We start from the raw sequence: 13,404 nt of genomic DNA on the forward strand, positions 1-13,404 counted from the left end.
TTTTGGTTGTTTTGTTTTGTTTTTTAGCTACTCATGAAATGGTAAACTACCCTTATTCCACCAGACCATGATATCAGTTAACAAAGTTCTTTTTTGTCATTTGGAAAAATAAGTGTTTTGATTCATTCTCTACTATGAGACTCATTTCTTAACAAAGATTCGAATGTCAGTACTAGAAGCTTGCTATATTTTTCTTAAAATGTATGTCTAATTTACCCATTCTTATATAATGACTAGCTGCATCTATATTTAATGGCATATGGAGAAAAAAAGATGGATAGATGACTTATTTTTAAAGGAGAAAGGAAGTTGGTAAGCTTGTTTTTAAACTTTACTTTTTAATCCCTGTACTTTAGTACTTAGCATTTTGTGCATCTGAAGAGCTCTTGTGTTTTGCTTTTATCATTAAATGACTATGGAGTTAATATAGTGTATTTTTAGTTTATCTTTCTTATTTGGGAGTTCAGCATAAGAACTTTAAAATCATGCAGCAAATTCACATCTCAAGAGAAAATTGATATGCATGTTGCTAGGCTTCTGGGGGCATTTAGAGGTATAAGACAGAGCTCTCCCCTTTATTATATTGTAGACCAAGTGGGAAGTAAATCCACATTGGAGAAAATAGAAAACAATACATGACAATACTTCATGATAGATACACATTAATTTTAAGGAAATAAGGGGAGAGGTCTGTTTTTAGTTTTTAGTTAAATTGGTTGGAAGCTACAGACATTGAACTGGGCTCTTAAGGAGATAGATTTGCATGTATAGGTTTCCCACACTATCAGAAAGTAGAGTTTTCCTGTGAAACCTTTTGTAAGCTGAAATGGCATAAAGTGAAGAAGCAATTACCTTAGGACACATCTTGCTAATAGATGCACAAAATAACGTGAGATAAAGCACAGATGCTCACTGACACAGTTCAAAACTATGTTGGCTTGATGTTGAGTTTAGTTCCTGAGGGAAGGAGCTGGGGGGTGCTGCTGTCACTGTTTGGGGTGCTTGCTGCCTCTGTAATGGCTTGCTGCAAAGCAAATGCTGAAGGCTATTTTCTCTTCGTGCCTTTTTTTCCCCTAAAGCAGAAATCCTCTTTGATTTCTTTTGGCTAGCGAAAACAGGTATTTGTGTAGGTCTTTTGTAAAAGCAAAATGATGTAAAATGGGCTTCCCTGGTGGCGCAGTGGTTAAGAATCCGCCTGCCAATGCAGGGGACATGGGTTTGAGCCCTGGCCCGGAGAGATCCCGCGTGCCGTGGAGCAATGAAGCTCGCGTGCCACAACTACTGAAGCCCGCGTGCCTAGAGCCTGTACTCTGCAACAAGAGAAGCCACTGTAATGAGAAGTCCGCGCACCGCAATGAAGAGTAGTCCCCGCTCGCTGCAACCAGAGAAAGCCCGCGCACAGCAACAAAGACCTAATGCAGCCAGGAAAAAAAAAAAAAGGTGTAAAATGAACTTTTGAAAAGCATAGGATACCTCTGTGCTAAGAGGAATGGATGAAAAAATGCCATCCCAGAACTAGCAAAGAATAGAAGTGGGAATGAGTATGATAGTGATTGGGTCATATAAATCTGACACATTAATTGTGTTATAATAATAATGATATTGTAGGCTTTCATAGAATCTTTACAGTGTTTGCATTTTTAAAAGGTCACTATTGAATTTGGTCATTGGGATGTTAGAAAAAGTCTGTAAACTTTTAAAGTCATGCTGAAGTTTTTGTCTCACTGATAATGGCTTCAACTCCATTGATTGTCAGGTTGAAGCTGTCTTTTCTCAGAGTAACCTAAAATTTGTTCAGTGATTTCAAATGCTGTATTCTTCTAACTTAAGACATTATTGTGTGAAAAACATAATTTTATGTAGAGCTACTAAAAATACACTCCCAGTTCATGAGACCATCAATTATAAGAAATATTCTTATTTCAGAGATGTTAAATGTGAAAAAAAGGTGCCACCTAGAATCAGTGAAATAATGGTAGAATACAGTATGCAGTTAAAATACTCATTCTTCTAAATATGATTAAATTTGCTTTTAAATATTGGATAGTGGTTATTTCTTATTATATTGGGTTGGCCAAACAGTTCGCTTGGTGAGTGAATACATTGTGCAATAAAATTCTTGGTGAAAATGAAAAATGTGTCTTTTATTTTTACTTAAAACCAAATGAACTGTTTGGCCAACCCAATACTAACAATTTGTTAAAAACCTAAAAATGGGCAAAATTTAAAAAATATTTCCCTATATTAAGTGCATTTTCATACTGTATATGTGTAATGTTTTGTATGTTTTCTGCAAAATTCTATTGGCTATGTTTCTGCGCATCCAAACAGTTCAATTTTTAATCTATCTGACTAGGTAAATACTTTATTACTAGTATACAATATTAACATTTAATTATTTCTTAATAAATTTCAAATTCATTAACATTTTTATTTCTCTTTCTTTGGAGCAGCTAATCAGTAGGGTTATTTAAACGATGATAAGCAGGAAATGTTGAAAAATTTCACTTTTTTCTTTAATAGAAATATAGTTGGCTTACGTTTTCTTCTTTCCCAAGGTACAAACTCTGAGCTGTCTAACCCATCTGAAACTGAATCTGAGCGTAAAGACGAGCTGAGTGATTGGTCATTGGCGGGAGAAGATGACCGAGAGAGCCGGCATCAGCGTGACAGCAGGAGACGCCCAGGAGGAAGAGGCAGAAGTGTTTCAGGGGGTCGAGGTCGTGGTGGACCACGTGGTGGCAAATCTTCCATCAGTTCTGGTAGTCTTTTATATACTATGTCAGAATCCTTTCTTGGTAAACAGTATAATTTCATATACGTTAATTCATTTACCAGGGCCACTCATTTTTGGAAGTTTCTCTTTTAACTGTCTGAGGAAAATAGTGGAATGAATATATATATATATATATATATATATACACACATACACATAGCAACATAAGGAAAAGCACTATAGAGTGTTTCTCAGTGAAAGTTTAGCTAGAATATTCAGAATGTTCTTGCTTAGTATAATGGGCTGGGGGGAGAATTGAGAATTGTCAGGGATACAACCATAACGTATTATTGTATGGCAACTTTTAATAAAACCACTCTTAATAAATTTTAAAAAAAGGCTGGATCAAATCATACTTTTTATGGGACTTTAAAGTACTCTCTAGTTCTAGTGATATTCTTCAAGTCCTAAGTTCAGTTTACAGACTTCCAGGGAAATAGTTTTTTATATTTTAGTACATTGTTCACTATTACCAAGGTTTGTAAAATTATAGTATGCTGAATTACAAAGTAAATGTACTTTACCTAGTGTTTATGATTAATGGATAAACTTAGTGTCTTTTGCAAAGATGCTAGCTTGCTAGCTGTTACCAAAGGAAACTTAGAAAGGAAAAATCGTGATTAGGTGAATTTCTTCTATAATTTGATTGGTGGAAGCAATAAATGCACATAGGTAAGATGGGTATTTTTTTTTTTCTTATAAATTATATCTTAAAACCTTTCTTTTCCCACCCTCACCCCACCTTACTCCACCTTCCCTCTTTCTTTCTGGAGATGGGAGTACTAGTCAACATTCATTTCCACATTTTCCTATAACCAGTTAGAATTTCAAATTTTTTAGTATGCTTTTTTGTGTAGACTTGTTTTGCTTGCTTCAGTTCATAGTAAGAGAGTTCTATTATGTCATGGAGTGCAGGTGTTGAGTATTATTTGGAAATAGTTCATTAACATTGGCACAAAGAAGCAGCAACCACATTGAACTCAGTTATGGAGACAAAAAGCTGTTTCGTGGAATTGATTCATATTAGCTGAATATTTGTTTTCATTTTTATTTCTCTAGCCTCTGGGCAGGATTAGCTAGGAATGTGAATGTAAAAAGTAGCATGTAATAATATACTAGTTCCTAATACGTTTTCAAAACAAGTCAAAAAGAAATGGTAGAAAGCCAAGTTGTCTGCCCATCTTCTGTTTTAATTTTTCATTGCCATTTAAAGGTTTTTATATTTGTTGTTTTTCAGGTAAAATAGTGATACAGAAAACATTTTGTCTGAAGACAGAGAGGGTATATTTTTATCGGGGGAAAATTGAAGTTTCTTATCATTAATTGATATAGTTCAATATAGGTCAGAATATTCCTAATAACTGCAGCTCTCTTAAACAAATATTTCTTGCCTCTGACATGCATATAGTGCTCAAAGATCCAGACAGCAATCCATACAGCTTACTTGATAATACAGAATCAGATCAGACTGCAGACACTGATGCCAGCGAATCTCATCACAGTACTAACCGTCGTAGGCGGTCTCGTAGACGAAGGACTGATGAAGATGCTGTTCTGATGGATGGGATGACTGAATCTGATACAGCTTCAGTTAATGAAAATGGGCTAGGTATGTAAGCACTTAGGGAAAAGATATATATTATTGTATAATATTGTTAATGTATGAAGCTTTTTTTAAAAAAAAATCCCAAACATATGCAATTCACAAATTGAATTTTTCCTAGTGTTTACTTCAGACGAGGTAGATGGCTTTGTGTCTTGTCTTAAATGTCTAGTTCTCAGAGTTGTATAGCCAAATAATTTGAAACTGGGAGGGTTTATTAAAGTACCCTTTGATGCCATTAAAACAATACAAATATTCAAACTGCAAGGCACTTAATACTCTTACTGTTCTAAACCAAAATTGGGCTTTCAGTTTGCCTCTTTAAATGTTATTATAAATGACACTAATGAAGGTGTGTATACTGAGTAGGCATTGATTTCCAGAGGGCTAAAATGTCATTAACTTTGGTAAAAAAAGGAAAACTTTATTCCTGAATGATGATAATTTAAATTAAGTCTTAGAGTTTAATCAAGAGTTAAAACCCTCTTAATTTCTGGATGATAATTCCATTTTTTATGTAGTAGGAATGTTTCAAACTACAAAAGTATTTTTCCTGTGAGTAATGTGTATTGTTTTATCTTTCCTGTTTAATTAAAAGGTTCTTTCCCCTTCTTTAAATCTTTGAAGGAAAGAAGTTTTTTGTTTTTTTATTTTTTTTGCTTTGTTTTTTGCTTTGTTTTTGTCAGAATAGTTCATGGTGAACTTTGCAATTACAGATGATAGTGAAAAAAAACCCCAGCGACGCAATCGTAGCCGCAGGCGTCGTTTCAGGGGTCAGGCAGAAGATAGACAGCCAGGTAACTTGCGTGGACCTGTTGACAACACCAGGTTACAAGCATGAAAAAAAAATGTCATGTGTCTGCTTTCTAAATATATTATACTTACATGTACACCTGTGCATATACATTCAAGATGTGCATTGCATAAATTGTTTACTCAACTAATACGACTACTACTCTTAAGAAAATGCATTCTTCCTTCACACCGTAAATGTGTAGTAAACCCGTCTAATTGAACTAATGTTGTGTCTCAATTTTTTTACATGGAAATACTGTTGAGAAGACCGCTATTTTGTCCACTTGGCAGATTCTGCATTCTTGAGTTGGGGCCTGCCATCCCAGGAACTATGTTGTAGATTGTGATTGAGGTTGATTGGCAAAACTGGGCAGCTTTTGCATGGTGCCTGCTTACTATATCTGGGTTCAGCACCTCATTTTTGTGGGGTTTCTCATACCCACAGTTTAAAAAAAAAGTATAAATGAAAAAAATACTTGAAAGTGTCTTTTTCCTAGTAAGAGGAATGCATGTTATGTTTTTGTTTATTGTAGTGTGATGCCTTTTCCCTTACACCTACTAACTATTCAAATTAATAGTACTTACTTAGTTTTAGAATGTTAATTTAAGTAGATATAATTTTTAGTAACTTCAAAGAAACTTGTTTGCTGTGTCTATACTATCTTGAACATAATTCCATTTCCTTTGTACGGAGAATCACATGTATATTTACAATGAAGAAACTGTGTGCACCAGAAATAAACCCCTTTTAAACTAATCAATTTTGCATTCTTTCCAAAGCAAATTCTTGTGTTTTCCCCAAATAAAGAATGTAAATTCCAGTATCTTTATTTAGAATTTTAAGTTTAGTGGTTGTAGAGACATTTGGGAAAACTGGTTAAGGGTATTATTTCCATTCTTGGGAAAAAGAAAGTTCATGTTCTAAAGATAGTTGTAAATTTAAAAGGAATTAAATATTGTCAAAATAGAAGGTTCCAGGAAATGTTAGTTTTCTCTTCTTTTCTCTCTCTTTAGTGTTAGAAATATCTTTTAGATGAAGAGATTGTATTTATTTTGTTTTTTGAAGCTGGCATAGCAGTGCATACCGTTTTTGGCTGTACTTTATAAATAAGGAAATTTAAGCTATTAGTAGTATGGCTTGAGATAGAATAAATTACAACATAATTTATTAACTAGGTGGATGGTGGTTCATTACTAAGTCAAAGGACATAAAGGGAATAACGTAAAAGCCTTTGATAAAGAAGAGGAAGCGATTTCTGCATGGTATTAATCGAAACTTGAGTAATTTAGAGTTTTAAATAATTTCGCAATGATTTGTGTTCTTTACTGCATTTATTCCTGTTTTACTCTGTTCTTTGGAAGTACTGATTTCCTCTTTAGAACTCATTGCCTTTCTCAGCATGCCCTCTGCCCCCCAAACCAACACACACACACACACACACCCACGCCCACAAGATAGGATAGGTGGAAAAAGCACATCATTTTCTCCTTTGCCCCTGGAAGGAGTTCTACGAAGGCAGCTTCTATCCAAAGTTAATGTTAACATTCTCTGAAATAAACAATTATTTAATTTGTTCTTATTTGCTCAGAATTTCTTGTTGCCCTTGGTATAAATTAAGCAGTGAGTATTCTTTACTAAGAAAAGTATGACAGTATACTGGTGTCCAGTGGATTAACTTTGGAGCCCTTAAATTCTAGAGTCCAAATTATGCTGCACAAATTGCCTTAATTTTTTTCTAGATATTGTAAGTACTTATTAATCTGTTTTGAACTTTTAAGTGTCTTGTATTATAAAGACTGGCTATAAACAGGTTTTTTTTTGAATTAACTGAGGTTATTTTTAGTTTTACCTCCCTTTGGTAGGGGAGGGGCACTGATAAATTTTTACCTTTCCAGCTAAGTGCCTATTAATTAATTGATAAACTGTATCAAAGTATACTATTCTCTGTACATAGTGGATGAAGAGTTCTAAGAATTGTCACGTGTTCAAATTTAGTAGTATGTGTGTCTATGCATCAGGGTTTCCAAGTAGCTGAGTTCTTCCAGGTGTCACTGAGGGCTCAACCATGGAAACAATGAATTCATTAAGGTGCTCTCCAAACTAGAATACTTCCTAGGATGCTTTTGCTTCTGTGTATGTAGATATAATGATGAAGTGGATTTGATAGTATCCCTCTCCCCAATTTTGGAAACTATTATTAAATGTATTTATAAATTCATTTACAGTGAATTTAAATGACCATTTATAAAGCTCCAAAATGAGCACACTGAGTTTCTTATAATTTGGAGGAAAAGAGACAGTTTTAGACATGAAACATCTTTATTTAGCGGTGTTTCTAAAGATGTGTATTCTGAATTAAGTTGTTTCCTTGAGATGTAAAAAGATTCATTTTAATAGTTCTAGAAAGTTCTTGGATCTTATAAAGAAAGGTGTCAGCATGTTAATTCATGATTAAGAAAAATGAATTGTAAATACAGTCCAGCTTTTTATTATATTAAAATGATTTATTTTCATATAATTTGAACCTGATGGACTAGTTCTTCCCGTACGTAGTGACTTTAAATTTTAAATTTACCCGAGTTTTAATTCTTTTCGTAATTTACTTGCTCCCATAATTTAAAGTACACCGTATTCCACATAATCAGGGATTTTTCTTCACCAGTTTCTGAGGGAAAGTAAATGCTTTGAAAGGAAGAGGCTGATTATTTTGATATTTCTTCAAATCAGTGAATTCTAAGTTGTAAGTCCTTGAAGAGAAAGTTCTGCAGTATAAAGTGAGGCCAGTCCAGTGTACTGGCAGACCAGAGGTAGTTTGTTGCAGTTGGGTTGGCAGTAGGGTGTTAGTTTGGGTTAGTTTTTTCCCCGTATCCCTACTGCCATTGCAAACACAAATACCTTTTCAGTCAGTCCCTTGAAAGATTGGCAAGATGGGGAAAGGGAGTGGTTACTGAATTAATGGTGGACCTTTTCCCACCATGATCAATGGCCACATTTTTAGGTTGGTGTTCTGTCATCTTTAGTTTGCTTGCAGTTTTTTTAGATTACTCAGAATGGTTTCTAGTGTGAAATGTGAAAAAGGAACCATAAAATACACTTGGATATCTTACTGTGCTTTAAAAAAAAATGTTAAAAAAAAAACAAAACCAGAACAACTAATTTCTGAGTAAATCTTTTACATACATCTTTGATGAAAATTTCAAATTGAAGCATGCTACACCACGATTTGACCCAGTTTGCCCCATTTTTTCCCCCACTGATAAGTGCAAACACTGTCTGGGCTTAGAATGCTGCATTCCCTATTCTTGGTTGTGGACTTCTATGTCAGACTTACCCCACAACTGTAGACTAACCAGAAGCAAATGGCTGGACTCTTGTTGAAGAGGACTTTAATCTAGGCTTCCTCGCTCTCCAGCTTGAAATCTTCTGTAGTCAGCACTAAACCACAGGCACATTTTTCAGGGTTAGTTTTTGGTTGGAGGTGGTACCCAGCTTAAGAAAATTTTGAAATTGGGTAACCCACCATTAATTTATTTTAAAAGTAAAATTACTCTTTATCCATAAATAAACTTTAGAAGTACTTTTTCAACACCTGTAATTTTTTTCTCATCTTCAACAGTCACAGTTGCAGATTATATTTCTAGAGCTGAGTCTCAGAGCAGACAAAGAAACCTCCCAAGGGAAACTTTGGCTAAAAACAAGAAAGAAATGGTAAGGAGAATTTAACCTGTAGGTTTTGGTGTTTTTATTTTTGTTTTTGGTATGGTTTAGTTTTATTTTCACTTCTTAACTTACTTGTATGATCACTTGTTTCCCCAGTTAGACCAGTAATATTTTAGTTAAATACTACTCTTGATTTTGTTTTTGGCCCCAGGTAACTGAAAATATGCATGCTTGAGCCTGAAATACTTTTCATTTAGAACTCTAAATAGCATTCGTAAAATTCAGTCTGCCCAAAGATACTGGGCATAGAGACTGTTGCCTTAATTTGGGGAGCAATAGGCTGAATATACCTCTTCTCAGTGGTGGATAAAGACCTTTAAGTTTCAATTCTTTTAAATATTTTAAGGGATTTGATATGTAAATGTGAGTTCCAAAGAAAAGGTGAGTAAGTAGGTGGTTATTTGCATTACTTAGGGTATTAATGTTTATATCTTTTATATGGTGAGCTTTCCAGTGGTTAAAATGAAATTAGGTGCAAGTTTTCAGTAAACAGGTACAGATTCTTCCTGTGGTTTATGCACCGCTAGATACTAGAGATAAAGAGTTGAAAAGCCCAGAGAGGTGGAGTACATTGGTATTTGTTTTGAATTTTAAGAATGTTTTAATTCTTTGATCCATTGTGGTATGTGAAACTAAAATTATTTATTAGCTAATTAATGTTTATGTAGCTATTTTCCTCCTCAGCTATAGATTTCATTTATAAAGAAGTTGAAAAAGTTGTCTCCCTTTGGCAGGCAAAAGATGTGATTGAAGAGCATGGTCCTTCAGAAAAGGCAATAAATGGCCCAACTAGTGCTTCTGGCGATGAAATTTCTAAGCTACAGCGTACTCCAGGAGAAGAAAAGATTAATACCTTAAAAGAAGAAAATACTCAAGAAGCAGCAGTCCTGAATGGTGTTTCATAAACTGAAGAAGTTCCTAGTTTACAGTTCTTTTACATTACATTTTACAATAGTGCTTGTACAAGCTTGCCAAAGATAGAATATGGATCGCCAGTCTTTACATCGCACTTTCAGTTCCTCCATTTGGAATTCAGAAAGGGGAGGGATCCTGAAGAAATCATATGTTAAACATACTTTGACACCTACTGTGTTATAAAATATATCATCAGATGTGCCTTGAGAATAGTATATGTAACATTAAAAAAAGTTGCTGGCTATAGGAAATGTTATTTTGTTTTCAAAATATGGCAGAGATGGGGGGAGGTGGGTGGGGGGTGGGATCCCTAAGGGAATATTCTTTATGAAAGCATTAGCTGCTTTTGTTACATTTTTAATAATATGCAACCACTTCTTCACCTGAGGAAAACTAGAGTGAAATGCAGTCTACGATATTTTGCACTGAATTGTAATTTCTTCATTAGTTTAGTCTGGAAACTGGTCTGTTTTAATGTGTTTTGAAAATGCTGTATGTAGAGGAAAATCTGCAGGCCACTGGAATACATTTGTTAAATTCTCATCTGCAGGGATACTGGGTGATATTGGCAGTGACTGTTCTACATTGAGGCTTTGTTTGGTTTATTTATTAAAGTGTACAGTATTTAAAAAATCAAACATAGCTTTAGTTAAAACACTAAGCTGAATTAGTCATGTCCATTCAGACATAACCTGAACTACTGAAAAGATCAATTTCCAGAAGGTTTATTCTGTATAAACTACATGTTAGTCTTCAGTAGAGTATCTTTTCCTTTTCTTTTTTCCCCCTTTTTTCTTTTTTATTCCCTTTTTCCTTTTTTTTTTGGATTTTGGTTGTTTGATGTGCAATATGTTTTTGTATGCAGGTAGTAAATAAACTTTGATCTTCCATTTGCTGATTTTTAACTTTCTACTTTTTATACCAACTGTTGAAAAGTAGTTGGACCTACTTAAAGGCCTAGAGTAGTATTCTGATTGCTTTTTAAGATGCATTTATACTTGCTCATAAGTAGTAGTAAAATATTAGCTGGTCAATTTATCATTTTGTAATGAATCCTCTGAAATCTTAGTACTTAAAAAAATTTAGTGTGTTAGAATAGAATGGTTTAGGGTATTGATCAGAGATTTGATATTAAGAAAGTCTTTGTAACAAAATTCTAATCAAAGGCAACTTCTGGAAGGCACTGGGGTAAAATCCAGAATTTTACTTTTGCCTTTGATTCTTTATTAAAGTTATTTTTATAAAGAAGTACAATGAGCAGTTTTTAAATAAGAAATGTCACTAATTTGATTTTTGGTTCTCAAGGAAATAATTTTAAAGGTTCTCATACTAACGAATGGATTTTTTGTAAATATTTTAGCCAGATGTCTTAATTTTAGGAAGATACAAACTTACACGAAGTGTGTTGCAAGGTGATATCAAGTAATTGTGGGTTTATGGGAGTTGCTCTACAATATTATATAAAACTACTGAGCAAGAAGAAAGACAGCTCTTTCACTTGGCATCTGAAAAGTATTTTTTATGTGCATAATTTGTGTTAATTTGTTATGTGCATAAAAAAGCTAAGTGATTTTAATTTATGGCTGAAGGACAATTCAGGTTATAGTTAAAAATATTTGCCAGGTCAGTGTATATAAAACCCTAGTCCTGAAATTTATTACTGTTGAGGTTAAAGATGTGGTATTACATGCTTTTTCCTAAAACCCTGATAACTGAAAATTTTAAGGTGTAGTGTGAATAGTGCAGTCCTTGAACATTGAATAATAATATCAAGTAATTTCATATCCTAATAAAATTACCCACAAATGTCTTTTTTTTAATCCACCAAAGTCAGAAACACGTAAAATTGTTGGCCTTTTTATTCTTCTCTTCAATAGTAGAGTTACAAATTAACTATAAGGTATGAGAAGAATTTTCATTAATCCCCAAATCAGTAAATATGGCATAAAGAAAATATGATTTTTCATGTTCTTCCAGGTAGAATATTCACTAAAATCCTCCTGTAAAGACTGTTTCAATGGGAACGGAAGAAACACAAAATCATCTTAAGTGGGTTTAGCCCACTGAGTTTTTTTAGAATAACCAGATTCTAAGAAATAAGTATTAAGATTTCATTATTTACAAATGACTAATCCCAATGTCCTTTAAAAATATGTACTGCAGAATCATGATAGGCCTTTTATCTTTTTTTTTTTTTTTTTAATAGCACATGCTCAGATTCAGAAGTGAAAAGCCCACTCCCCAAAGGTAAATATTCTTGATAGAGGTAGCCTTCCAAACTTAGTTTGAGAGGGGAGAATTTTTTTTGGCTACTAGTTACATGGAATGTTGCTATGGGAAAGCTTGCCAGTACCCCAGACCCGCCCCCCCCCAAAAGGTTTTGTGCAGCTTATTGTTTCAGCATACATATATGAAATCGTGTATGATATCTGAACTAAATCATGAATTAAGAGCTGAGATTACATGGGGGTAAAAATGGTCTTTTCCTGAAGCCTTGGGAAGCCTAGGATTCTTGGGTTTGGCATCACTCTTTTAAGCCTTCCACGGGCCTAAAACTTCCGCAAAATGGTATGGGTTTCTGTTGACAGGTCAGTCACCACTGTTAAAATTATAATAGGGATACATAAAAGTCTTAATTTTAAGTAACTCTATTTTAATGTGGAGGTAACAGCATATCAAACCAGTGAGTTCATGAAAACTGAGACGTTGCTTAGGACAAGGTGAGGGAGGTAGTAGCTTAAGTAAATATTCTTTAAAAAGCAAGTCCAGGTATATACAGACAAGCAAAATAACCAAAGAACAGGAAAACACTAAGCTGGTGTTTTACTATTTGTTTTGGATCTCCATTCATGTCAGCCGTTCTTTTGTGGCTGGGATCCATCACCTTTGGAAGTATTTTTGTAGCTACTGTTTGCTATGAGTCGTGTTTAACCTCAGAAGGGTCTCTGCAGAGTTGGTATGTTAGCTGAATATTGCTGGTAGATTGGGAAATAGTACCTACCATTTGTGTCCTCTGCAAACAGATTGACTTTTTTCAGATTGAAACCAACTAGTTAATATTCTCATAGGCTGTGCCTACAGTGAGCTTGTGCCGTAAGCAGATGATTGGCAGTTATTGGAAATGAATAAAGGAAAATTACTTTCATACTTAGATTTTCTAAGGCTTCAAGGAACTTGGATTTGAACTGGATCTGTGGGTTTAGCAAAATTCCAAAAGGCAACAAGTAGGGTGTTCATTGTAGAGTCTCAGTCTCCCTATCTTTGCTATTTACAATTTGGATCCCCTGTACCCTTTATAAGGATATCTGATATAGTGAATTTGCTGATCGCTTATTTTAAAATTTTAGTTTTTTACTAGGATGCTTGAATGGATAATATTCACTTATAACCCATGATTAACCTATGACAGCATTTGGGTTTTATTTCAGGGAACTGTTGCAATAAAGCAATAATTGCAATCTGCTATAGTAAAACTTTTGGCAAGTGGTGGTAATTTGAAACTGCACTCAACTGCTGGTTGAAAACGTCAGTTATGTTGAACCATAGGAAATTGCTGGGAGCTGACCAGTTTTGACCCACAGAAGAGACAATTTC

The 13,404-nt window shown here is 34.3% G+C and overlaps 1 protein-coding gene across 5 annotated transcripts in view; it reads left to right on the plus strand.

Annotated features, from left to right (window-relative positions):
• Nucleotides 1-10,700, plus strand: part of FXR1 (FMR1 autosomal homolog 1) — a 56,970-nt gene extending 46,270 nt beyond the window's left edge. For 2 of the 5 annotated variants that reach the window (XM_028162084.2, XM_028162086.1), the window contains 5 exons: nucleotides 2,559-2,762; nucleotides 4,185-4,385; nucleotides 5,096-5,176; nucleotides 8,792-8,883; nucleotides 9,630-10,700. In XM_028162084.2, the coding sequence (XP_028017885.1) occupies nucleotides 2,559-2,762; nucleotides 4,185-4,385; nucleotides 5,096-5,176; nucleotides 8,792-8,883; nucleotides 9,630-9,800 (749 nt within the window). In that variant the 3' untranslated portion in view covers nucleotides 9,801-10,700. The remainder of the gene's footprint in view (nucleotides 1-2,558; nucleotides 2,763-4,184; nucleotides 4,386-5,095; nucleotides 5,177-8,791; nucleotides 8,884-9,629) is intronic. The other 3 variants (XM_028162085.1, XM_028162087.1, XM_028162088.2) reach the window with 2 other exon arrangements.
• The last annotated feature ends 2,704 nt before the right edge of the window (nucleotides 10,701-13,404 follow it).

The sequence above is a fragment of the Balaenoptera acutorostrata genome, chromosome 4 (assembly GCF_949987535.1).
Source record: "Balaenoptera acutorostrata chromosome 4, mBalAcu1.1, whole genome shotgun sequence".
NCBI classification, from domain to species: Eukaryota; Metazoa; Chordata; class Mammalia; order Artiodactyla; family Balaenopteridae; genus Balaenoptera; species Balaenoptera acutorostrata.